General features: G+C 37.0%; 1 protein-coding gene across 3 annotated transcripts in view; it reads left to right on the forward strand.

Annotated features, from left to right (window-relative positions):
• The window catches only part of PTPRZ1 (protein tyrosine phosphatase receptor type Z1), a 203795-nt gene extending 185866 nt beyond the window's left edge, over window positions 1–17929 (forward strand). For all 3 annotated transcript variants that reach the window (XM_049771087.1, XM_049771088.1, XM_049771089.1), the window contains 7 exons: window positions 3771–3864; window positions 4744–4817; window positions 8254–8382; window positions 9353–9499; window positions 13323–13465; window positions 15065–15200; window positions 16994–17929. In XM_049771087.1, the coding sequence (XP_049627044.1) occupies window positions 3771–3864; window positions 4744–4817; window positions 8254–8382; window positions 9353–9499; window positions 13323–13465; window positions 15065–15200; window positions 16994–17134 (864 nt within the window). In that variant the 3' untranslated portion in view covers window positions 17135–17929. The remainder of the gene's footprint in view (window positions 1–3770; window positions 3865–4743; window positions 4818–8253; window positions 8383–9352; window positions 9500–13322; window positions 13466–15064; window positions 15201–16993) is intronic.
• Window positions 17930–26704: the final 8775 nt, after the last annotated feature.

The following is a 26704-nucleotide window of genomic DNA, read 5'->3' on the forward strand; positions in this document are numbered from 1 at the left end:
ATCTTTGTTCATGAAGATATTGATCTTGTAAGTCGCTGTTTTTGTGGTGTCTCTACTTTTCAGATCAGGGTGATGCTAGCTTTATAGAAACTACTTGAGAATGTTTCTTTCTCTGCAAGTTCCTGAAAAAGCCTGAAAAGGATTGGCGGTATGTCCTCTTGAAAGATTTGAAAGAACTGACAAGAGAATCTCTCTGGTCCTGGGCTTTTGTTTTAGGAAAGCCTTTTGGTTACCATTATAATTTCCTCAATAGAGATAAGTTTATTCAGGTATTCCAAGTCATCTTGGCTCTCTTGGAAGTTTATATGAACCCCAAAATTGATCCATTCCTCCAAGGCTTTCTTGTTTTATGGAATAAAGATTCTAAAAGTAATCTCTTATTACCTTTGTATTTGTTACCCATAGTTACATTTCCTTTTCATTTTTGATTCTATTAAGTTTTTCTCTTTCTTTATGAGTCTTAGTAATCAGTCTTATTTATCTTTTCAAAGAACAACTTTTCTTTCATTGATATTTTGTATAGTTTTTTGGGTATCCAACTTATTCATTTCTGCTCTTATTATTTCTTTATGCCTGCCTACTTTTGCCTCATTTTGCTGATCAATTTCCAATTTCATAATCAAAGTTATTTATGTAGGTTATTTTTTTCCTTCTGAGTAAATCTGAGTGAATATTTATATGAAAGCTACTAATTTTGGGGCCGGAGAGTTAGCACAGCGGCGTTTACCTTGCAAGTAGCCGACCCAGGACCTAAGGTGGTTGGTTCAAATCCCGGCATCCCCGTGCCTGCCAGGAGCTATTTCTGAGCAGATGGCCAAGAGTAAACCCTGCGCGCCACTGGTGTGGTCCAAAAACAAAACAAAACAAAACAAAAAAGAAAGCTACTAATTTTACTCTTAGTATCAGTTTTTCTGTTTCCCAAAAATTCTGACAACTCATGTCTTCATTATCATTAATTTCTAGGAAGCATTTGGTTTTTTCTTTGATTTTGTTCTGACCCACTGGTTGTTCAGTAGTGAGCTATTTAGTTTCTATGTGTTAAAGATATATCTCTGTTTCTGTATTTAATTCACTTCTATTTTTAATGCATTATAGTCTGAGAAAATAGTTGATACAATTTCTATCCTCTTGGGGCCAGAGTGGTGACTGAGACGGTAGGACATTTGCCTTGAACATGCTAAGCTAGGATGAACCATGGTTTTATCTCCCCGGCATCCCATATGGTCCCCCAAGCCAGGAGCGATTTCTGAGCACATAGTCAGGAGTAACCTCTGAGCATCACCAGGTATGGCTCAAAAAACAAAACAAAAACAAACAAACAAAAAATCCACAATTTCTATCCTCTTGATTTATGGAGATAATTTTTATGGCCCAGCATGTGGTCTATCATGAAGAATGTCCTATATGCTAAGGAGAAGGATGTATATTCAGCTTTGTGGAGATTAAAAGCCCTAAATATGTATACTAAGCTATTCTCTTCCAGTTTTTCCTTCAAAGCCAATATATCCTTGTTAAGTTTTAGTCTTTATGTTCTATCAAGTAGTGATAGGGAAGTGTTGAAGTCTCCATCTAATATTGTGTTGTTATTGATATCTTTCTTTATGCTATTAGTAGTTGTTTTCATTGTTTTAAATGAAATAGAAAGTCTAAAGTCCACGTGTCTGGGTGAGGCCTTCCTCATCACCATGCCTCTAGACCCTTCGGCAGGCAGGTGAAGATGTAAGGATAACCATGAAGAAATAATCACAAGCAGTTCTTTTAAGTTCTAGGAGTCAGTCAGCTTTATTTCACAGGCCTAACCGCCATGTGCATTTCTTCACATGGTTTCCATGCTACCTTTTTTCCAAGCAGCCACTTCTCTGCTCCTTCTCTGACTTTCTCTGCTCTTTCTCTCAGGAGCTCTCTGCCACCCTTTCAGCTGCTCTTCATCCTTCCTTGCTGCCGCCCTCTTCTCTTTCTTTCTTTTGGGGGGGGGTTCGGGCCACACCCGTTTGATGCTCAAGGGTTACTCCTGGCTATGCACTGGTGATCAAACCGTGGTCCTTTACTTGGCTAGTGCTTGCAAGGCAGACACCTTACCTCTAGCGCCACCTCGCTACCCCCACCCCTCTTCTTTTTCTAACTCCCTTTCTTATCGCCTCTCTCGCCCCCAGGCAGACTCCTCTACACACTCATTCCAGGTATGGGCGGTTCTAATCATTCAGGTGGGATAAACAAGAAGGTGGGGAGAGGATACCCACAGTTTTAAGTATTTTGCTGGCTCCTCATCAGGTGCATACATGTTTAGAGGTGTGATTTTTTTTTCCTGATGCTCATATCCCTTGATTATTAAGAAATTACCTTTTCTGTCTCTTATAAACTTTTTAAGCCTGAAATGTGTGTTTTCTGACATTAGTATGGCCACTTCAGCCTTTTAAAGGGAATAATTTGCTTGAAGTTTTGTTCTTCAGCCTTTGACTTTAAGTTTGTGTTTGCTATGACTATTCAAATATGTTCCTGCAGGCAGCAAATCTCTTAACTGGTGCATTTATTCCTTTGACACAGAGAGATTATTCTCAAAGGATTTTGTGAATAGCAGTGTTCTTTTGTTCTACATTATATTTGCTTTTACTTCTTAGAATCCCTGGTATTTTTAAAGAAGCAACGGCAATTCTGAAGAAAGCTAGTCTGGCAAAAATTTAATAGATCCTGGATAGAGACAGAATTTTTTGAAATTGCAGGATTTTCCACAATGTCCCTTTTTTTGCCACCATAGAATATTAGTCACTATGATATCCTTTTGTTTTGTCTTCTCTGTAACAGTGTTTGTGCTCTGTGGAGAGTAAGATAAATATGAATGATAGATGGGTATTTAAAGTCTTCTAACAGAAAAAAATGTTATAACAACTGTTGTATGAAATAATTAACGATGGGGCTGGATGGCGGTGGATTTCTCTCCGTGCCATTCCAGGCCACGTGGCTCTGCAACCTTCATGCAGCCGGCGAGTTCCAGGCCCAGGTGAAGTCACTCACTCATACGCAGCCATTAGGAAGCATCAACTTTATTCAAGCCCTAGCCACTACGTGTGTGTGGCCTATTCATAACCCTTCAAGCACAGCAATATTTTGCTAGCCCTGCATCTTATTTCCTGTTAGCCATCTTCCCTTTGGGTTCCATGCTGGTCAAAGACCAGAACACAGAAACCCAGAAGCCAGAGCGCACAACAGCGCAGAAAGGGCAAAGAGCCAAAAGGGGCGAATTCCCTTGGTCCAAGCCTTATCTACCTTTTCCCAGACCCCTCCCAGGAATGGGAGGGTCTAGCAGGTAAGGTTACGCCTACTATTTGGTTCCCAAGACCCCTCCCAGAAATGGGTGGGTCTTAGGGTTTCAAATAGGTTACACCACAAACAACCATGCTACGCTAAATCATAAAGGAAATACTTTATGGGGTAGAAGAAAATGTAGTTTAATTATGAGTTAGATAATAAATATAAACATTAATATTTGACTATTTAGATAACTTTCCCTGAATATCTAAATATGTTTCATTCTCAATAGAGTTCCCAAATCCTCATATCCTCCACTTATCTCTCTAATCTGGTTTTCTTTCTCCCCACCTAGCACCCCTCCCTTTCCCCACTCTCTGATTATTCCAACACCAAACAATTGCTGAAACAATTTTTACAAATGTCGGGTATATTTCTAGTTTGTTACTATGGGCTGTGTGTGTGAGTATTTGAATATTTAAGTGAGTTAAATGAAATAACTACTTTTTCACTCTTTTTCTCAGCTTTTGAGTCAATCAAATATACAGCAGAGTGACTACTCTACAGCACTAAAGCAGTGCAACAGGGAAAAAAACAGAACTTCTTCCATCATCCCTGGTAGGTTAGATTGAGTCTTGAAAGAACAAATCTGTTGTTTGTACGGACACATTAATTGATGCTCATACAACCCAGAGTACAAACCACTCTAGGCAATACTTAGCCCTCAATCCAATGAAAGTTCTATAGGACTCAGTTATTCAAGGGCCACCCAAACCCCTGGGCCATGCTTGGGGGTGGGAAGCTGCTGATGTTAGGCCAGAAGTCAGACCTAGAATTTTAAAGGTTTTTGCTATAGCCTGTTATGTTTTTATTCCACCTGTTTATGTGTTTGGGGGTTCACACTGTAGTCTAATTTTATCCCAATACTTGGGTTGCTCAATTAACCATGTGGGGCTGGAATTGATCCTGGGCCTCCTGCACATAAAATATCCACTTCAGGCTAGAGCAGTGGTGCAAGCAGTAGGGCGTTTGCCTTGCACTCACTAGGAAAGACCTAGGAAGGACCAGGGTTCGATCCCCTGGCATCCCATATGGTCCCCAAACCAGGAGTGATTTCCGAACACATAGTCAGGAGTAACCCCTGAGCATCAGCAGGTGTGCCCCCCCCCCAAAATAAAACATCCACTTCACCCTATTGAACTCTCTCAGTGCCCAAAATCTTCACATATAAAAAACCTGGAGCAATCTGACAGTATTTTGTACATATTGGAACATAAGTAGTGCTCTCATATCTTATCAAATTATAACCTGAAATGTAACTGATCAAAAGAGCACTTAAACCCTAATAGCTCTTCTTAAAATGAAATGTATATAGGAAAGTGTAAGCATATGATCAGAGATGCTCAACCTGAGACATCAGTTAGGGAGTTAGATGAAATGGAAAGGGGCATAACTGCATATGATTGTTTATAAGGAATATTCTATGTTTTGTTCCAGTGGAAAGATCAAGAGTTGGCATTTCTTCTTTAAGTGGAGAAGGTACAGACTACATCAATGCCTCCTACATTATGGTATGTCTAAGGAATTACTAAGAAAACTGTTCAACAACTTGTGTTACCAAAACCAAAGCTAGAATCAGCAGGGGACATGGAAAGCACCACATGAAATAGTCTCACTTTTCTAAGAGGATCCAACTAATCCATTTAATTTCCTAAGAAAGATGCACCAGCTTCACCAAGCCCCATTTTATTCACTTTCCAATTCCATACATTTCTCACCTAGCAAACTTACACTCTTCTGGATTTCTTTCTTCTTTCTTTCTTCCTTTCTTTTTTCTCTTTCTTTCTCTTTCTTTCTTTCTCTTTCTTTCTTTCCTTTCTTTTTTCTTTCTTTCTTTCTTCTTTCTTTTTCTTTATTTCTTCTTTCTTTTTCTTTCTTTCTCTTTCTTCTTTCTTTTTTCTTTCTTCTTTCTTTCTTTCTTTCTTTCTTTCTTTCTTTCATTCATTCTTTCTTTCTTTCTTTCTTTCTTTTTCTTCTTCCTTTCTTCCTTTCCTTCTTTCTTCTTCTCTTTCTTTTATTCTTTTTCTTTCTTTTTTGCCTATTTATTTATTATTAATATCTTTATTTAAACACCTTGATTACAAACATGATTGTAGTTGGGTTTTAGTCATGTAAATAACACCTCCCTTCACCAGTTCAACATTCCCATCATCAATGTTTCAAATCTCCCTCCTCCCTAACCCTCCTCCACGTGTACTCTAGACAGGCTTTATACTTCCCTCATTTATTCACATTGTTATGACAGTTCTCATTGTAGTTATTTCTCTATCTGCACTCATCATTCTTTGTAGTGAGCTTCATGTAGTCAGCTGGAACTTTCAGCCCTCCTTTCTTTTGTCTCTGAAAATTATTGCAAAAATATCTTTTATTTTTCTTAAAATCCATAAGTGAATGAGACTATCTATGTCTATCTCTCTCCCTCTGACATATTTCACTCAGCATAATATATTCCATGTACATCCATGTATAGGAAAATTTCACGACTTCATCTCTCCTGCTGGCTGCATGATATTTCATTGTGTATATGTACCACAGTTTCTTTTGCCATTCATCTGTTGAAGGACATCTTTGTTGTTACCAGAGTCTGGCTATTGCAAATTGTGCTGCAGTGAATATAGGTGTGAGGAAGGGATTGTTGTATTGTAGTTTTGTGTTCCTAGGGTATATCCCTAGAAGTGGTATAGCTGGATCATATGAGAACTCAATTTCCAGTTTTTGGAGGAATCTCCATATCACTTTCCATAAAGGTTGCACTAGATGGCATTCCCACCAGCAGTGGATAAGAGTTCCTTTCTTTTCACATCCCCGCCAGACTGCTTGTTCTTATTCTTTGTGATGTGTGCCAATCTCTGTGGCATGAGATGGTACCTCATAGTTGTTTTGATTTTCATTTCCCTGATGGTTAGTGATGTGGAGTATTTTTTATATGCCTTTTGGCCATTTGTATTTCTTTTTTGTCAACGTGCCTGACAATTTCTTCTCCCCATTTTTTGATGAGATTAGATATTTTTTTCCTGTAAAGTTCTGTCAGTGCCTTGTATATTTTGGATATTAGCCCATTATCTGATGGGTTTTGGGTGAATAGTTTCTCCCACTTAGTGGGTGGCTCTTGTATTCTGGGCACTGTTTCCTTTGAGATGCAGAAACTTCTCAACTTAATATATTCCCATCTATTTATCTCTGCTTCTGCATATCAAGGGAATCCAGATAGGAAAGGAAGAAGTCAAGCTCTCACTGTTTGCAGATGACATGATACTCTCCTTAGAAAACCCTAAAGACTCTACCAAAAAGCTTCTAGAAACAATAGATTCATATAGCAATGTGGCAGGCTACAAAATTAACACACAAAAATCAATGGCCTTTATATACCCAACAATGATAGGGAAGAAATGGACATTAAGAAAACAACCCCATTCACATTAGTGCCACACAAACTCAAATATCTTGGAGTCAACTTGACCAAATACGTGAAGAACCTATACAAAGAAAACTATAAAACCCTGCTCCAAGAAATAAGAGAGGATACGCAGAAATGGAAACACATACACTGCTCATGGATTGGCAGGATTAACATCATTAAAATGGCAGTATTTCCCAAAACATTGTACAGATTTAATGCAATCCTTCTAAAGATATCCATGGCATTCTTCAAAGAAGTAGATCAAACACATCTGAAATTCATTTGGAACAATAAACACCCACAAATAGCTAAAGCAATCCATGGGAAAAGGAATATGAGAGGCATTACTTCCCCCAACTTTAAATTGTATTACAAAGCAATAGTTATCAAAACAGCATGGTATTGGAATAAAGACAGACCCTCAGATCAGTGGAATAGACTTGAGTACTGAGAGTATGTTCCCCAGACATACAATCACCTAATTTTTTATAAAAGAGCAAGAAATCCTAAATGGAGCAGGAAAAGCCTCTTCAACAAGTGGTATTCAAAAAAAGTGAATTTAGATTCCCAGGTAACATCATGTATGAAGATAAAATCCAAATGGATTAAAGACCTTGATATCAGACATGATACCATAGTTGTATAGAACAACATGTAGGTAAAATACTCCATGACATTAAGTCTGTAGGCATCTTTAAGGAGGAAATTGCACTCTCCAAACTCTTCTGGATTTCTAAAAATGTAATAACATTGTTCAGTTTTCATGGTTTTCACAAATGCGTGAATTCTTTAGTTGCTATTGTGAAGTTCATATTTGTTTTGTGTCAACCAATCATGGTATTTGACCTTAGATGTAAAGGTTATGTTTCCCAAGCAAAAACTGTAATTTTATTTTAAACCTAGAAAGAGCATCTGTAAAAGAAATTGGGAGACATGTGATGGTATTATCTAAAACATGCAGCACTACAAATGAGTCCATGGAAAATAGGAAAGAGATCTTATAAACCCCAGGGCAAAGGGGCTAACTGGATCCTGATTTTATTAATCAGTCACATGGAAATCATGATTATTCCAATAGTCCCAACTACCAGGTTTCCACAGAAAAAATTTCAAGTTCCATCCCTAAATCTTCTGTAGAGATGGGCAAAATTCTAGATACCAAAGGGATTCATTTGACAATAGGAACTGAGCTTTTGACATCAAAGTAAGGAATTCAGATTTTCCCCTCTAAAAATATATTCCACATGCTAGTTTGGTACCTACCTCTAGAGCTGTTAGATAATTAAATTGAGAATAATACTTCACTCCTTAATTATTTTCTCAAAGTACCAAGATGAGGGATAAATGACAGCAGACATACTAAGTTTTTATTGTACCTGGAATTTAGAAAGTATTCCATAGCACTTCAATATAATCATCACTTACTATTTAGAGGACAATATAAAAATAGACAATCCTGAATCATGGTTCTTTTACTTTAAAATATTTACCCAATATTTAAAGTCATACACTAGGAATCTGTCTGCTCTTTTCTCTTGGTTTTATAGGGCTATTATCAGAGCAATGAATTCATCATCACCCAGCATCCTCTTCTCCATACCATCAAGGACTTCTGGAGAATGATATGGGATCATAACGCCCAGCTGGTAGTTATGCTTCCTGATGGTCAAAATATGGTAAGTCCCTAGAGTCATCTTTGGAACTTTTTTTATATAAGAAGTAAAAATCAAAATACCATTTTAGCAAAAAGCCCAGCATAAAACTAATAAAGATATAAAAGAAAAGCCTCAGCTAGTATAGTTTGCTAATATTTTTAGAATCTGTCCTTGTGTACTAGAGTGCTGGTATTAGATAAAAGTAGATTTAAATTAATCAATTTCTGTATCTTGTGAGAATGCTTTAAAAAAATTATGGGACAGGGAAATAGTTCAAAGAACTAGAATGCAGGCTTTGTATGTCAGAGACTAGATTCAATTTCCTGGTTCCCCAAGAATCACCAGTAGTCCCTAAGTATTGACAGTGGTGGCTCAAATTTACCCCTCAAAAATGGAAAGAAAGGGGGGCCGGAGTAATAGCCCAGGGGTAAGCTGTTTGCCTTGCACACAGCCAATACAGGACAAACCTCTGTTTGAATTCTGGAATCCCATATGGTCCCCCAAGCCTGCCAGGAGTAATCCCTGAGCACCTCAAAGAGTGATCCAAAAAAAAAAAAAGCCACGAAACAAAAACAGGAAGGAAGGAAGGAAGGAAGGAAGGAAGGAAGGAAGGAAGGAAGGAAGGAAGGAAGGAAGGAAGGAAGGAAGGAAGGAAGGAAGGAAGGAAGGAAGGAGGAAGGAAGGAAGAAGGAAGGAAGGAAGGAAGGAAGGAAGGAGAGAAAGGAAGAAAGAAAGAAAGGAAAGAAAGAAAGAAAGAAAGAAAGAAAGAAAGAAAGAAAGAAAGAAAGAAAGAAAGAAAGAAAGAAAGAAAGAAAGAAAGAAAGAAAGAAAGAAAGAAAGAAAGAAAGAAAGAAAGAAAGAAAGAAAGAAAGAAAGAAAGAAAGAAAGAGAAAGAGAAAGAGAGAAAGAAAGAGAGAAAGAAAGAGAGAAAGAAAGAGAAAGAAAATTACATGTTTTATTGAAATCCATAATCTGTTTTAAAATTCTCCAGGCAGAAGATGAATTTGTTTACTGGCCAAATAAAGATGAACCTATAAATTGTGAGAGTTTTAAAGTTACTCTTATGACCGAAGAACAGAAATGCCTATCTAATGAAGAAAAAGTAATAATTCAAGACTTTATCTTAGAAGCTACACAGGTAAGGACATCATTAAAACAAAAACCTTTGCCTTAATCATGTGAACTCTGTGTTAATTTAAGAATCCCTCCTAGATATTTTTAAAAGCCTTATTGTTTCTTTCAAATAACATATCTTACCTTATTTATTGGTTTCTATTTTTACCTTATTCATTATTTTCACTTTCAAATCTTACAGTCAGAAGATGTACAATGGTTTGAACACATGCATAGCATGCACCTGACACACTTTTCTTCTCTGGCACCATATATTCCCAACATTATTGTGCATCCATGCTGTGCTCCCTGTGGACCCCAAAATTTGCCAGCACCATATCCACCGACCCATTATTAAACCAACATCCTATTTGATTGATATATTTGATTGATATATGGGTATTCTGGGTTTTCATATGTGGGAACATTCCATGTTTCCATATGTAGTTTTCCACAATTCAATGTTCCATATTCCATGTGTAGGTTTCCACAACATCTTGAGCACTGCTTGGAGGTGTGGTCTAGGGAGATACTTCAGAAAGCTGGATCACTTTTTTATTTTTTATTAGTTTTTGGGCCACACCCAGCAGCACGTAAGGTTACTCCTGGCTCTGTGCTCAGAAATCACTCCTGGCAGGCTTGGAAACCATGTGGGATGCCAGGATCAAGCCTGGGTTGGTCCAGTGTTGGCTGCGTGTAAGGTAGATGCGCTGCTGCTCTGCTATCACTTTGGCCCCAAGATCACAATTTTCAAGTGAACAACCTTTTTCCCACTCCCTAACTCCCCTACCCCCAGTCCTTTATCTTAGTATGGGAAACTATCAGTGAGAGAGTATAATTCTTCTCTTAATGTAAAAACCTTTCTTCCATACTATCATTTGCTGATATCTATTAGTTAAAACTTTTCCAGTGTGTGCAAAGAATTGGTGGTCTGATTAGTATTTTTTTCCCTTGGTCCTTCAGATTTTGATTACCGCTGGTGTCTCAAAGTGTACTCATCCTGTTTTGTATAAATAACATCAAACTAAAAGAAATAATATTTGGAAATATTCTGTTCATGCAACTTTTGGGGTTTTTGTGACTGGTAACTCTTATTCCTGCTCAAGTGAAAGATGTGTGTTTCTAACTGTATTCGAAATACAGTCAAACAGAACCTGAATATAAGTTCTACAGGTTATTTCATGATTAATTGCTTCATAGTTCTTTTGTGTTGTTAAAGATTTCTAACTAAAATTTTGAATAATAGGGTTTCCTCTTTGAGGTATAAGTACTGTTTTGTTCAAATAGGAAATTTTGGTATTTGTTTTTCCTTCACCACATGTTGTTCTCTTCTTGAAATTTAAATAAAGGTGTTCTCAGCTCTATGCTGTTTGCTGTTGTAATAATGAAGGGAAATCTTAATATACATACTATTCAAAGTTGTTTCTCAGGAAATTGTGGGTATCAAAAAGTTGCAAATCTCATGTCCCTAGGTCAAACATTAAAGAGTTATAAACTGAGTATCTGGTGGAAAAATGCCTCCATTGTAATGTATCCTACTAAGTGATAACAGAAGGTTAGGTAAAAACTGTTGAAGTTCATTGAGTCTTTCTTTGTGTTATGCAGAATGCAAAAGTTACCTGGATTTTAAAAAACCTGTGTGTTGGTTTACTGCCATGCCAATATTTGTACTCTTCTTGTTTGTTATTAGAGTCTATAATGTACTGTGTTAGATCAATGTTTTCTAAAGGAAAGTCCATTTACATACACAACAACATAGGTCTGTAGGTTTTTCATTTTCTTGCTATTGTATAAGAATCTTTTCAAATGTATTAAGAGCACAGGTGGTGGTCTCCAAATTTCTGTTCTTTTTAAGGAATCCTGCTGTGTGTCACAGTGGCTGCAATAAACATTTTTGTCTTTTAGTTCTTCTTTAAAAAAATACTTTAAGGCAATCTTGGAACATGCATTTATCTGTCACCACAGAAAATGCCTTCTTTTTTTTTTATTATTTAAACACCTTGATTACAAATATGGTTGTAGTTGGGTTTCAGTCATGTAAAGAGCACTCCCCCTCACAGTGCGATATTCCCATCACCAATGTCCCAAATCTCCCTCCTTCCCTCCCCTCCCCCACCTGTACTCTAGACAGACTTTATACTTCCCTTGTTCATTCACATTGTTATGATAGTTCTCAATGTAGTTATTTCTCTAACTGCACTCACCACTCTTTGTGGTAAGCTTTATGTAGTGAGCTGGAACTTTCAGCCCTCCACTCTTTTATCTCTGAAAATTATTGCAAGAATGTCTTTTATTTTTCTTAAAGCCCATAAGTGAATGAGACTATTCTGCGTCTATCTCCCTCCCTCTGACTTGTTTCACTCAGCATAATAGTTTCCGTGTCCATCCATGTATAGGAAAATTTCATGACTTCATCTCTCCTGATGACTGTATAATAGTCCATTGTGTATATGCACCACAGTTTCTTTAGCCATTCATCTGTTGAAGAGCATCTTGGTTGCCTTCTTAATATTTGGGTTCTCTGGCCTTTCAGAATTATTAGAAATTGCTTGAGAAACTTTCAAAGCAATGCTATCAGCCTGTGCCTCAGCAAATTTTAATGAGAGGCTAGAGAATTCAGCCCAAATCTTTTGATTCTCACTAGAAAATTCAGTCCGAATTCTTTGATTTTCAGTCTGAATCTTTTGATTCTCACAATACTTATAAAATGAAAGAATAAGGAAAGCTATCACTAATGCAATTAGCATTAACAGAAGCCAGGATCCATCAACAAAAGCCCAAGCAAATGATATCAGTTTTAACCAAAGAGTCATAAGCTTAAAAAGCCAAAAGCATGAAATCTATCTCAGAATAAATGAATTAATCTCACCATTTGGCATCAGAGTCCAAGTTTGGTGTTTGATTCCTTGTTACAGTTTCAGGTCCAAGTCAGTAACTAACATCTGTAGTGAAGCCTAGGGCTCCAGAATGAGGGTCTGGTGAGACGCAGACCTGGAAGCAAATGTCAGGCACAGGAAATAATCCACATATTTAAAGGTACAAAAAGGGGTTCAGGAAATCCAGTATTCAAACAAGGAATTCAACCATCTAAGCTTTCTGCTGATAAGATGGAACGCAGCTCAATAGAAGACGATGAAGAAAGCTGGAGCACATTTTTTACATGTGGAGACCCAGGTTCCACCCCTAGAACTACATTATCCGCCCATCATTGCTAAAAACAAAAAGAAAGAAATGATAATAACCAAAGTTGTGACTAGAGTTAAACTTAGCTCTTTACCCATTACTAGCATTTTCTTCTACTTTGTGTCATGCAGTTTCCTTTTTTCCTCAGTTACAATTGGATTATGAAGATATTTGAAAGGGTCTAAGGGGTCTTCAAACTACGGCCCGCGGGCCACATATTGTATTTATTCCCATTTTGTTTCTTCACTTCTAAATAAGATATATGCAGTGTGCACAGAAATTTGTTCATAATTTTTTTACTATAATCTGGCCCTCCAACAGTCTGAAGGACAGTGAACTGGCCCCCTGTTTAAAAAGTTTGAGGACCCCTGGAAGTGGTTTTCATAAAAATTAATACAAATGCTATCTTATTGTAAGTTTGAATTTAGCAATTCAGATTCATTTTTGGTGCATATTTTTATAATCTGATTAGCATAGCAAACCTTGAAGACAAAATTTATTTGGAGGTTATTATGGATCATATCATTCTCCATCTATCTAGGCTGCTCATTCATTTCTCATTTTATTATCTACCTATATAATTTCTGAGTTTTTCAACAATTGCTCACTTATGTCAAACCATCACTCATTACTAATGAAGAATCATTTTTTCTTACTTTTATTAGGATGATTATGTACTCGAAGTGAGGCATTTTCAGTGTCCCAAATGGCCCAATCCAGATAGCCCCATCAGTAAAACTTTTGAACTTCTAAGTATTATCAAAGAAGAAGCTGCCAGCAGAGATGGACCCATAATTGTTCATGATGAGTAAGTTCTACACTTTAAATTATTTCTTGCTTGAGCACTCTATTGGTTAATTTTGTTTCTGTTATTTTTATACTAATCTAAACCTTTAAACAAATTATGGTGAATCTGAGTACATTATTTTCTTCTAACAGAATTAACAGAAGTCTTTCCAATATACACGGGATCCATTTTATGCAAAAGTTTAGGCACCTTTACAAGCATGCACTTTGCCTTCTCTGCTGAGACCTCTGCATGTTGGGTCAGTTTCATGTTGATTTTTCCAGATGTAATCAGAGATACATACTCTTACTTTCTGAAAGCAGAGTAAATTGAGCTACTTTATTTTACTGAAAACAAAAGTCTGTATCCTATAGATTTTTTTATATTTCTACTATGAGCAAATAAAATATATACTAAAATATATATACATATGATAATGATAACATTATATCACACTTGTTATAACCTCAGCCAGATCATTTTGGTTTATTGCCACCCACTTCCATCATATTTAGAGCCCAAATGTAGGAGGCAGAAAAGTAGTACAGTGGTTAAAAACAGGTTTTACATGTAGCTGACTCTGATTTGACCAGCACCACAAGGTCCCTTAACTTGTCCTGGGTGCAACCCTGGAGGCCCTCAAATATTACTGTCAATCCCAGGTAATTCCTAACACTCAAGGGCCTGAGCAGCACCATATCTTCAGGTCCTTGCATTAAATTAGCAGTCAGCATATCTGAGAACCTCTGTAAGGGGCCCTGAGTTCTTCGAACACCACTTGGTAGCCACTTCCCCCAAAAGTTAAGAACAGTATATGCAAATATAATACTTGTACAAAGTATCTTATTACTAATAACATAAATACTTGCTAATATGTCAGATTAATCCATAGTCTTATGCACAAAAAAAGAGATGTTCCATTAAAAATGTTAATATTCTGGGATCAGCTAGATAGTGCAGCAATTAAGACATTTGCCTTACATCAAGATATCCTGGTTTGATCCCTGTAACTCCATATGGTCCCTTCACCACTGTCAAGAATGATCCCAGGGGCTGAAAAGATAGCATGGAGGTAAGGCATTTGTCTTTTATGCATAAGGTCTGTGGTTCGAATCCCGGCATCCCATATGGTCCCCCGTGCTTGCTAGGGGAGATTTCTGAGCACAGAGCCAGGAGTAACCCCTGAGCACTGCTGGGTGTGTCCCTAAAAACAAACAAACAAAAAAAGAGTGCAGAGCCAGGAGTAAACTCTTAAAGCACTGGGTGTGGCCCAACTGCTACCACCATCACCCTTCCCCCAAATATATATTGTTCTTATATGGGGCTAGACTAGAGCAATAGCACTAGTTGGGAGTGACTAGTTGGTTGGGAGTTTGCCTTGATGCAGCCAACATGGTTTGATCCCCAGTATATCATATGATTCCAACGAGCATGCCAGGAATGATATATGAGTTTAGAGCAAGTAGTAACCTCTGAGCACCACCAGATGTGGCCCCCCCCAAATAAATAAAAAATAAGAACAAGTTTTTAAAAACAAAGTGATTAAGACTACACATTCTGCGAGCTCGAAGTGTGAATATTTGAGGTCCTTAATAAAGTTCCCTTCCCTTTTACTTCTAGGCATGGAGGAGTGACTGCAGGAACTTTCTGTGCTCTAACAACCCTTATGCATCAACTCGAGAAAGAAAATTCTATGGATGTTTACCAGGTAGCCAAGATGATCAATTTGATGAGGCCAGGAATATTTGCTGACATTGTAAGTAAAAAAGCAATGAACCAAACTTTTTTCTTTTATAAAACTACTTGCTTCCTAAATGATACCAAATTAATTTTTTATTCATTCATTCATTTATTCATTCATTCATTCATGTGAATTCAAAAGATCTCATCAACTGTAAACATTAGCTTGCAATTTTCAAATTGAATGACAAGTTTTATTCCCATAATTTATAGAACTAGAAAAAATTCAGAATTTAACTTCAACATTTGATTAATAAAAGTTTTTAAATATTACCGGTATTTTTGCAAGGCTATATTTCTTAAAATATCCTCAGTAGAAGCACTACTTCATTTGACTTACTTTAATAATATTAATAGTTATTTTTTGAGGTTCATGTTCAGTCTAGCCACAAAAAACAGTTAAAAGACAAACCTCAAGGACCTAATAATGTACATATTCACATTTTTCTAAAACCAAGATGAGTTTCTTCACTTAACAAATCGTTACTAAAGGAATACTTTATTAAAAGAGAGGTATTTATATAATGAAGAATTCAAGCACACCTAGAGAGATACCAAGTAATAAAAATAAGAATTATTTTATTGTAGAATCAAAAATCTAGATAAGAAAAGAAAGTTTACTTAAAATGTTCCAATAGAAAAAGTTTCAGTATATGATTATCTCCAGTTGTCTGGTCTGTCTGTATGTATGTGAATCTTATACAATATTTTCTTCAAAGTTGCAGCCCAGAGCAGTTGGCCAGAATGTTAACATGTATTTTATGGGCCACATATTCTTTTCACCAAAAACATACATGAGCCCCTTTTTAAATAACTAATTTGGGTCAGTTGAGCTGTATCAAGATTGTGATTTGTTGGGGCTGGAGTGATAGCATAGCAGTAGGGCATTTGCTTTGCTCATAACTGACCTGGAACAGGCCCTGGTTCGATCCCTGCCATCCCAAATAGTCCCCTGGGCCTGCCAGGAGGGATTTCTGAGCACAGAGCCAGGACTAACCCCTGAGAGTTGCCGGGTGGTTGGTTTTGTGTGTTTGTTTGTTTTGGGTTTTGGGTTTTTTTTTTTTTTTTTTTTTTTTTTTTTTGTAAAATTGCAATCAGGAGACTGAACTTTCAGTAACTTCACAAATTCTTTTAGTAATTCTTAGTTCACCTAATCACTAGCTCATAGTCTCTGTAGCTACCTTCCCCCACCAGCCAAACTGTAAGAGGAGTAAAAGCTTGATTCTTCCTTGTGTCTCTCCTCAACTATAGCAGAGCCGTGCTTAATCAGAGTAAAGCACACGACAAACTCATAGGCATGGTAGAAAATCAAATATGGTAGAAAGTCAAATATGCTTGTTAAACAGTAGATCTGATCAGAGACCAGGTCTGTGTGAATATCTGAATGGTCAATGCAGCCCTTTCTGATACTTCCATAAAGAAACAGTTTTGGTAAATTTCTAACAACAACTTGAGAAAGGAGAATGATTAACATATTTAGGAGTGAGCTACAGGTGCTTGTGCTGAAAAGTTAATAACTTGGTAACCGAATTCTGTACAGTTACCTTCTCATTCAATGAAATAAATGAATAAGAATAAATATACCATTGGCAAATACATGTGGATCCAGGAATGTTGACTAACAGAAAAGTTAAACTTTCTTTTTAATGAGAAAAAGACATTAGTTTAGAATGTATGGCTCCCCTGAGATAATAGAACACTTTCATCATGTCCATCCATGAACATCGAAATGACTAAATATTGTCCTTTTTCCTAACTTCTGTCTTCACTGAGCTTGCTGCTTATAACATCCCATTCTGTTTTCTCTAGGAGCAGTACCAATTTCTCTATAAAGCTGTCCTCAGTCTGGTGAGCACCAGGCAAGAAGAGAATCCATCCACCTCTTTGGACAGTAATGGTGCAGCACTGCCTGATGGGAATATAGCCGAAAGCTTAGAGTCTTTAGTTTAACACAAGAAGAGCGGAGGTGAATCTATATCTGAGCATTGTTTTCCTCTTCCAGAACCTAGACTGTAAAGTCAGTTCAGTTCTTCCGTTACATTTACTTCTCATCATTTGACAGTAACTTTCATGATATAGGATTATGCTGCCAAAATGACATCATTAACAATGTGTGCCTTTTTGAAAAATTTCTTGAAATTTACTTTTCGTGTTTGAACTAAAACAATAGGATTTTACAGTGTTTCTAAAAAAAATGGAATTGTGATATTTTTTTCATAGTGATTTTAACAGAACATTGTGATTTATAGACATTAAGAATTTCAAACAGTAGAAAACGTGTTTTCAGTGTTAGATTTTTAGCTTAATTTGTAACCATCATCATGTTTGCTAATGTATAACTTTTAATATAGTAATCTGTAAATAAAATGCTCTGCTCCCTATGAAATACATTTTACAACTTCAGTATTTACCTAAACTAAAAATAATCTCATACTGTAAATACAGCTATAGTGTCTCTGTGGACCAAATTTATATTTATAATGGTAGATTTTTATATTTTACTACTGAGTGAATTTTCTAGTTCTGTGTAGTAGTTTAATGGTGTAGTTATCTGCGCTTACACCTCAAGTCTTCTGATATTGATTTGTTATCTCAGCGATTAACTGTTTTGACATGTAATTTTAACTTTTATGGAAAATACACAGACATTTGTTTTAAAGATGTTTTATGAGAATAACACATTCTTTACCCAATCCTTTAAAAATTATCAAACCATTGCAAAAATAAATATAAATATTGCCATCATTTGTGTTGAATTATGAAATGCAGTACTGGGTTATAATCAATTCCCTAGGCTCCAAAAAGAGAATGTGGTGGGTCTGGAAACAAACATTGATGTAGGAAATAAGGGTACAAGAATGGGTTCAGGGAATCCAGCATTCAAGCAAAAAATCCCACTACATAGCATTCTGCTTCTATGAAGGAAAGCAACATAGTGGAGGAAACCGAAGGATGAGCACCTGCCTTCCTCAGGCCCCTGCTTTTATTGACAAGAACCAGGCCACACCGGGTGAGGTGAGAGAGAAATAGCAAGTAGGGAATGATACAATAATCTCATCACAAGATTACACCCTATTGATTAGGGAGGGAGCAGTAATCCAATACTGGGGCATGTGTAGCAGAGAATTATGGATCTGGATTTCTCCTGGAATAATTTAGCAAAATAAGATTGGTAGCACCAGGCAGTGTACAAAGCTGAGATTCCCCAAATGTGTGTTGATGTACACAGGAAATTTCCACAATTTCATGTTTTTAAAAATAGCACAGATATCTGTACTAACACTACATGACTACTACTGGTATTTTTTTTTCTGAGCATATCTTTTGTGTGGTTTTTATTTGTGACCCACATAAATGTTTAAACATATTTTAAAATAAAGTAAGCTTGAAATTAAAAAGTTTTACTGAAGTACTATTCTATATATCTTCTATATATTCTAAAAGAAAAGATCATTTTAGTCATTAAGTTTTATTATGCACTTTTGAATTACAGAATTTTTAGACTTGTATGGATATATTATAGGATATAGAAAAAAATTACTAGTACTAGGAACCAAACGTTTAGTGTACTAAAATAATAGATAAATATAAAATTATAGAAGTCTATTGTTGTTTTATTGGGGGTCACAACTGGTGATACTCAGGTATTATTCCTGAGGCTACACTAAGGAATTACTTCTGGCGGTTCTCAGGTCAGGAAACCAAATGGTATGCCAAGGATTGAACCCAGGAAGACTACAAACAAGGCAAATGTCCTACCCATTATACATAACTTGGGCTCTTTATTATAAAGTTTTAAAAAATTATTTGGGACTCAAAAGATTTTAGAGAGGTAAAAGCATTTTCCTTGCACACAGTCCAGTCTAATATGTTCTCTAGCATCTCACATAGTCTCCTAAGGACTGCTAGGAGTGATCCTTGATCACAGATACATGACCTGGCATGCCTCCAAAACCCAAGAAAAACATTTAATATGAATTTATCTGTATATAGATAAAAATGGTAAAAATAAAACCTATATAAGTTATTATAATAATAATATGCATATTAATATATTTATAATACAGTAATATATCTAATAATAGATTAAATTCAGAACATAAAGAACTTCTACAACTTAACAGCAACAAAAAACTATCCTGGTTCTTTTTTATTTTAATTTGGTTTTTGAGCCATACCCATGGTTGCTCAGCACTTACTCCTGGATCTGTGTTTAAGGATCAATCCTGACAATGTTTGGAGGGCCACATGGTGCTGGAGGCTGAACCAGAGCCAGCTGCATACAAAGCAAATGCTGTACTATCTCTAGCCCCAGCCTGACTTTTTAAAAATTTATATTTTTGGTTTAAAATACTATTAACAGTGGTTTCTCCTGGACAAATGCAAATACTACATTCATCACCAGTATATCCATCTTAACCCCCCGCCCCAAAAATATCCCAACCCTTTTCCCCACTCCATCACTATTGTGTGGATCAACTTCTTATTATGTTGTTTTTGGATTTTTAATGTCACCTCACTGTGTATCTAAGTCTCACATATGAGAGAGATCATTCTGACCCTTTTATTCTGACTGACTTCACATAGCATGATACTTTCTAGTTTCATCAATGTTATTGCAAATTACTATATTTTTCTTTCATACCATACAACACCCCCACCCCACATGCGTCTTATGGAGCAAATGCTGCCTAGAGTTGAAGCCTGAATACTGGGGAGAAGATCATCTAAAAACTACCCGTTTTTATGTCAAGTGTATCTTATAGCTAAATACAAAAATACAGTACATGACTTTGTTTCTTCTGGGAGCTGCCTAATATTCTATGTGTTTACCACAACTTCTTGATCCATCCATTTTGGTTGTTTACATATCTTGGCTACTGCCCTTAGTGAAGCAATGAACACAGATGTACATATATTGTTTCAAATTAATGCTTTTGGTCTCTGAGAAGCCAATAAATCATTTAACTAGATCATATGTAAGTTCTATTCCTATTTTTAATTAAATATCCTTATAGCTTTCCATAGAGGTTGAACCAGATGGAAGTCCCAACAACAATAGATAATGGTTTGTTCATTCCTCATCACAACCCTGCCAAAACTGGCTATTTCTAGATTTTTTGATATGTGCCATTCTCAGAGACATAGGATGGCATCTTATTAGACAAATACTACTGTTAAATTATTTGGTTTAAACCACTTAACCATTTGAAGCACTATTGATGTAGTAAGACTCAGAGAAGGTATGAGAATGTTATTCCATTAACAGCATCATGTACCAGGAAATTTTAAAAATCTTGGATTCTGGATCAAGTTATACATTTGGGATTCTTGGAGTTACAAACAGGTAGGTTTTTTAGGGACAAATAATACAGAAGATTGGGCTACATATGAGCTATCAATAAAATATTTTAGAATAGAAAAAGTGCAAAATGTACAATATATGGTTAATGGTTATAATCCAAGAACGGTGTGTAATTGCAGCCAGTGGAAACAAATAAAAATATATGGGTAATAAGCTAACTTCAACACTGGAAAGGAGTCACCTGCTGTAGAAAGATGGATTTTACAATACTATTTAATTAGTAGAGCTCCAATACTTAAGAATATGTGACTGCCCTTAAATTCAGTTCTCTGCTCAAATATGTTCAGCAAAAGTATCATTAGGATCAGCCACTCTGAGATAGCATCCCCTCCTCCAAGAGAGACATTCAAAATAGTTATCTGTGATTCTCAGAGAGACACCAACTGCCTTAGGAAAATGTCCCATCTTTCAGCCTCTCATCCCAGGCCCTCCATCTCATTATCTGTTTTTCCTCAAAGACATTTGTTTCCTGACATCTTATACTTTCTTGATTTTTGTCTAATCTATTAATATGTGAAATCAATATAATAGCATAATTATGCCATTTAACTTTCATATCTCTGAGCTGAAGCTCCATTCCTTGTATATATATGTATATATCTATGCATGTATATGTATACATGTATATATATGAAATAAAAACTTACTGTTGTACAAAACTTGGGGGAAATAGCTCTATCAGCAGGCACTTTTTAAAAAATTTTGCAGTAATGAATTCTACTTAAAAAGAAAACACAGAATCAGAAACACTAAACATTTTGTGAATTCAATTTAAACTTTTGGAGAAAAGTGAAAAAAAATCTACTCATTTGTCAAAATAAACAAAATATACTCTTTTATTAAAATCATGATTGAGTGCCATGGCCTTTCTTGCTCATTGCAAACATATTCTAATACATTAAAAGTCTCCCCTCCACATGCCAGTTCTTCTGTGTTCCTTCAGCAAATATTTTGGGGGCTCTGGGCAGGACAGCTAGCCATAGGCTCCCTGGGCTGACCACTTAGTCCAGGGGACTGAGATCCCCCCACACCAGGCAGGTCTTCAGGGCCACTCCTGGTTAATTGGGCCCTGGGAGTTGGGATGGAGAGAAATTCCTCCATATGCATCCACAAACTACAGAGGCAGGGCTGCACCCAGAAGACTCCACATGCCAGTTCTTCTGTGTCTCTTCAGCTGGCATGTTGGGGGCTATGGGCAGGACAGCTAGCCATAGGCCCCCTGGACTGACCACCTAGTCCAGGGGACTGAGATCCTCCCCACCTCAGACTGGATCCCATTCAGGATTTCTCTTCTTACTATTATTCATCTCCCGCGCGACAAAATTACTTTTTAACAACACCCAAAAATATTCTTAATTCTCGACTGTTGTAGGGAAAAAAATGGAATTCCCTAGATTTGGAGGATAATATTCAAATAGATCTCTAAAATCAGTGTATATGTAGACGTGACTTCCTATACAGTGGTCCTCTCTGACTGCCAAGCCTGACCATAAACAATTCAGCTATACAATGTATATAACCCCTCTGATATATTTCCCCTCCTCCACACAGAGCCCCTTCTACTCCCTCATATCCCAATCCAGATTCGTTATCTTCCCCTTAATTAACCCTCTTTACCCTCAGTTCTTTAAGTTGTTAGGCACCAAGACCAACCTCCTTCTCCAACAGATTCTGTCCTTGTGTATTTTCTTTAACAGCTATAACTCTTTCTAAATATTCTTTTACCGTGACGATTCTATCCACTGTTTATCTTGTCTTCTCTTTGTGAGCTGTTCAATAAGGAATTTTGGTGGAAGAGTCCTTCAGTTTAATGCTTATGTTTGAACCATGTCATGGGGATTGTTGGACTTGTTCTTATGGCCTCCATATAAGCCGACAATGCCATGTGGCATTGTTCCTTGTTTGCATAGGCACATTAAAATGGGAAAATACTATACATACAAATAAGTTCTTATCTATTAGATATCGGAACACACTAATCTCATAGTGCAATGGGGCCTTACATCCTGAACATTGATATAATGACCTGGCACAGGCCTCAGAAGAGTGGGCATCCTCCATTCACCCCTGAACCAGGGAAGGTATCTACCAAACATCCAAGGTTTTTTATAACAACACCTGGAAGCAATCCTCTACCAGGAAGACACTACCATGGCTCTGACATCGACCTGCTCAAAAGAGACTTCCCTTAACACTAAGAAGACTTGACAACAACGACCTGCTTACAGGACAGGGTTCTTTGCATTGCCCTTTAATTGTGAGGTGAAACGAGAGGATGCTCTGCACCATCCTGACTGCAATATAGGATATGCAGATTCCAAGATGTTTTTTTTTTGTTTGTTTGTTTTGTTTTGTTTTGGGTCACACCCGGCAGTGCTCAGGGGTTACTCCTGGCTCTATACTCAGAAATCGCTCCTGGCAGGCACAGGAGACCACATGGGATGCCGGGATTTGAACCATGGACCTCCTACATGAAAGGCAAACGCCTTACCTCCATGCTATCTCTCCGGCCCCGATTCCAAGATCTTTAATACAGAAACATGATACCAACAACAGAGACTGTGTGAAAAATAAAAGTGTATTGGCACTACAGACAATGACCTGGATTGGACAAACTAGTTTGCCTGGATCCTAGAGTTGGTCTTATGCCAGGAAACTTCAGGGGTAGGGTCTCCTTGTATTTAGGCCAAAGCTTTTCCGTTCCATGTCTCTCATATTTTGGTGGGCCTATGCAAACAATAATTGCTACTCTAACACCATTTTTACTGTGCTCCTTTGACTCTAATTCTTAAGAGAAACAAACCACTTAAACTTTTGAGGTTAATGGAAATGTAAAAAAGTACTTTGCCTTCAATGTTTAAGGAGTTACATAAGTGTTGTCTTTAGATTACTTTGTGTGCTGCTAAGAAATATGTACTACTATCTGGGGACTTGAGGGACAAAGCAATTGTACATAGGTTCTGTTTTATTTTTCTTAATGTTCTTTGGCTGAAAGTTTAAAGTTAAGATATAAGCAATAGGACTACTGAGAATTCTGTTTATGGGTGATTGTCCTTCCACTGTAACTTTACCTTGTCCTCTTTCTTTGCATCTCTGTTCTCATAATTAAAAATTAAAAATTAATAGAAAAAAAAGTCTTCTCATTAGTACGCTAGTACATAGTACATTAGTACACTACTGGTTGCATTCAATGTTAAGTAGGTGGCAATCAATGCTAAGGCTATATGGATGAAGCACACTACACCAATTTAAGAATCTAGATGTCCTTGGCATTAAATTATAGTCAACACATTTTTCAGATAATCATTTAAAAGAAAATTAAGATTTGGGAGTGGGAGTAAGAGAAACTGCGTGTCTAATTGAAACATCTCTTTACATACACAACAATATCTTCAATTCCCCATCCACTATGACACATTCTAAGCAGGCCAAGAGAGACAAAGCTGGATGGCCTTTGTAAAATGATCAGAATATGTTAATTTGCAACCCTTTCCTTACAAATTTGAACTATTTTTCACATCTCTCAGCTACCTATCATTTTGCTCCATTCTGAATTATACATACTGAAATTAACTGGTAGTCATGTATCCTTGTTGCTGACTGGTTTAATGAAGCTATCTACTCTAAGTATAATGTTAACGTTCCTAATTAAAAATATTTTCTTATATTTTACTTGTGAAAATACTATAATTAAGTGTTTTAATGGACTTAAGTTGAAACTGCATTTCTTAGAACAAATAAAAATCTTTCTACCTTTTTTCTCTACAATGGATCAAATTTTAAATACAGAGGGATAAAAATTATAGGGATTGAAGCAATAGTACAGCAGGTAGAGCATTGGTCTTGCATATATATGACTGACCAGGGTATGTTTCCCAGCACCACATATGGTCTTCCAAGCAAACCAAGAGTAATCCCTGAGCACAAAACCAGGATTAAACTCAGAGTACATGAGGATATGTCCCAAATGGTTTTAAATTCAAAAAACACCTAGAGAAATATCTAATGAAGACCAATAAGGGGATATAACTGCAGTCATTGCAATATATTTATAGACTGCCACACATATGCCATTATCCTTCCAGTGTGCCCTTCTAGGGAAGTCTGCATTTTCTTTGAAAGAGACCAAAAAACTCTTTCATCCATCATGGGAATTTGAGCTCATCCTATAAAGAAAAGGAGAATTCTTCTGAAGTGGTTGTTTTCTTTTTTGTTGTAATGGTGTTGGGACATCCATTAAAGTGATACGTTGTAGTTTTTTTAACTTTGTTGTTTTGGACCATATCTAGTTGTGCTTATTCAGACTTATTTCTTGTTCTGTGCATAGGGATAATTCCTAGTGGTACATGTGATATATATGACATCAGAAATCAAACTCTAGGAGTCTACATGCAAGTAAGTGGCATATCCACTGTGCTATCATTTTAGCCTCTCCATGTGACATTTGAGTCATAAAAAATCAATATAGCTTCTTTCTTGTCCTCTAGGAATGTTCACCTTCAAACAGCATCACACCTCGCTTTGGGAAAAACAAAATCTGGAAAGACCCATGTGAAAAGCTACTAAAGGCTTGGCCCACAGGATGCACCGAGCTTCCAGCCGAACCAACTTCCCAACCCTGGAAACTAGCTATCTTGAAATGGATTCCCTAGCTTGCATTTAGCATACCCCAAGTGACACAGTGTGGAGCAGAGACAAGCTGTTTCCTCTTAGTAGTGCCAAAACTACAGATGGATGAGCAGAATAAATAACTGTTGACTTAATCCAGAACATTTGTGGGTAATTTACTTTTCAATGAGAGTAACTAGAGTTCTTATATTCAAAATTTTAAAAAAAACAAGCAGGGCAGGAAGATAGCTCAAAAGTATGGCATAGATACTTTGCACACAAAAGGATCCTGTCTCTCCAACTTACCTGAATCACTGGCTTGAGAGGGAGGAAGAAAAAACATCTTCGGCATATTACTATGCCGAATTACTATGATTACAAGTGGAAAAGACACATGTTGCCAAAGTCCTCAGGCAGGAAGTGTGGGTGATGGTCAGGCCAGTAAGATGTGAGTGGCACTAGCAGGAGGGTAGAGATTGATAGTCAGGCTGGGATGTAAGTGAAGCTGGAAAGCTAGATTCAGCTTAAGCCATCAAAAAGTGTTTTTTTTCTAAAGGTTCACTGACTTATTTACCAGGTAATCCTCCTCCCCTAGTCTTTGTGGCAGCTCCAAAGATTCCATACATGTTCAAAAGCTCACAATCAATTAGATCACAGGGTTTGTATGGAGGGTGGGGAGGGAGGAGGTAGAAATTATTCTAAAAATAACTAAGTCAGATGGGAAACTCCTTGAGGAAGGAATTTCCTGTTAGCTGCAACGTGAGCTATGACAAGATCATAATAGGTAAAGGACTGAAAAGACAAAATCTAAGATAAAAGGAAAGACAAAAATTGAAGATAAAAGCATCATCAGAAAAGAGAAGAGACCTACCTATAGCACAACAGAGAGGTTGCTTGCCTTGCATGTAGCTGACCCAGGTTTGATTCCTGGCATATGGTCCTGCGAGCCTGCCACGAACGATTTCTATTGGGGCTGGAGCAGTGGCACAAGCAGTAGGGCATTTGTTTTGCACGCACTAACCTAGGACAGACCATGGTTTGATCCCTTGGTGTCCCATATGGTCCCCCAAGCCAGGAGTGATTTCTGAGCACAGAGCCAAGAGTAATCCCTGAGCATAACTGGGTGTGGCCCAAAAACCAAATATAAAAACAAAACAAAACAAAACAAAAACGGAAGACATTTCAGCAGGGCCCTAGAGTTTCCGCTAAGGTGTGTGAGACTGATCCTGGAAGAAATGTGAAGGATCCTGAAAGATGTTAAGCAGAAAAAATATAACAATATTGAAATTTTGAAAGATTACAGTAACTGCTGTGAGAAGAATGGATATCAGGGAAATAATCCTGCAGACAGGGACCTAAGCAAACGGATATTGTGTGGCAGAGCGATAGCTACATGAGGTAAGGAGCTTGTTTTGTACATGGTCAGCCCAGCATATGGTCTTCCAACTCCACCAAGAGTGATCCCAAAGCATAGAGACAGGTGTAAGTCCTGAGCATAACTAGATCTACATGTACCCCCCAAAAAGGAAACTATAAACATAAAAAAT

The sequence above is a fragment of the Suncus etruscus genome, chromosome 1, assembly GCF_024139225.1.
Source record: "Suncus etruscus isolate mSunEtr1 chromosome 1, mSunEtr1.pri.cur, whole genome shotgun sequence".
In the NCBI taxonomy this organism is placed as follows: Eukaryota; Metazoa; Chordata; class Mammalia; order Eulipotyphla; family Soricidae; genus Suncus; species Suncus etruscus.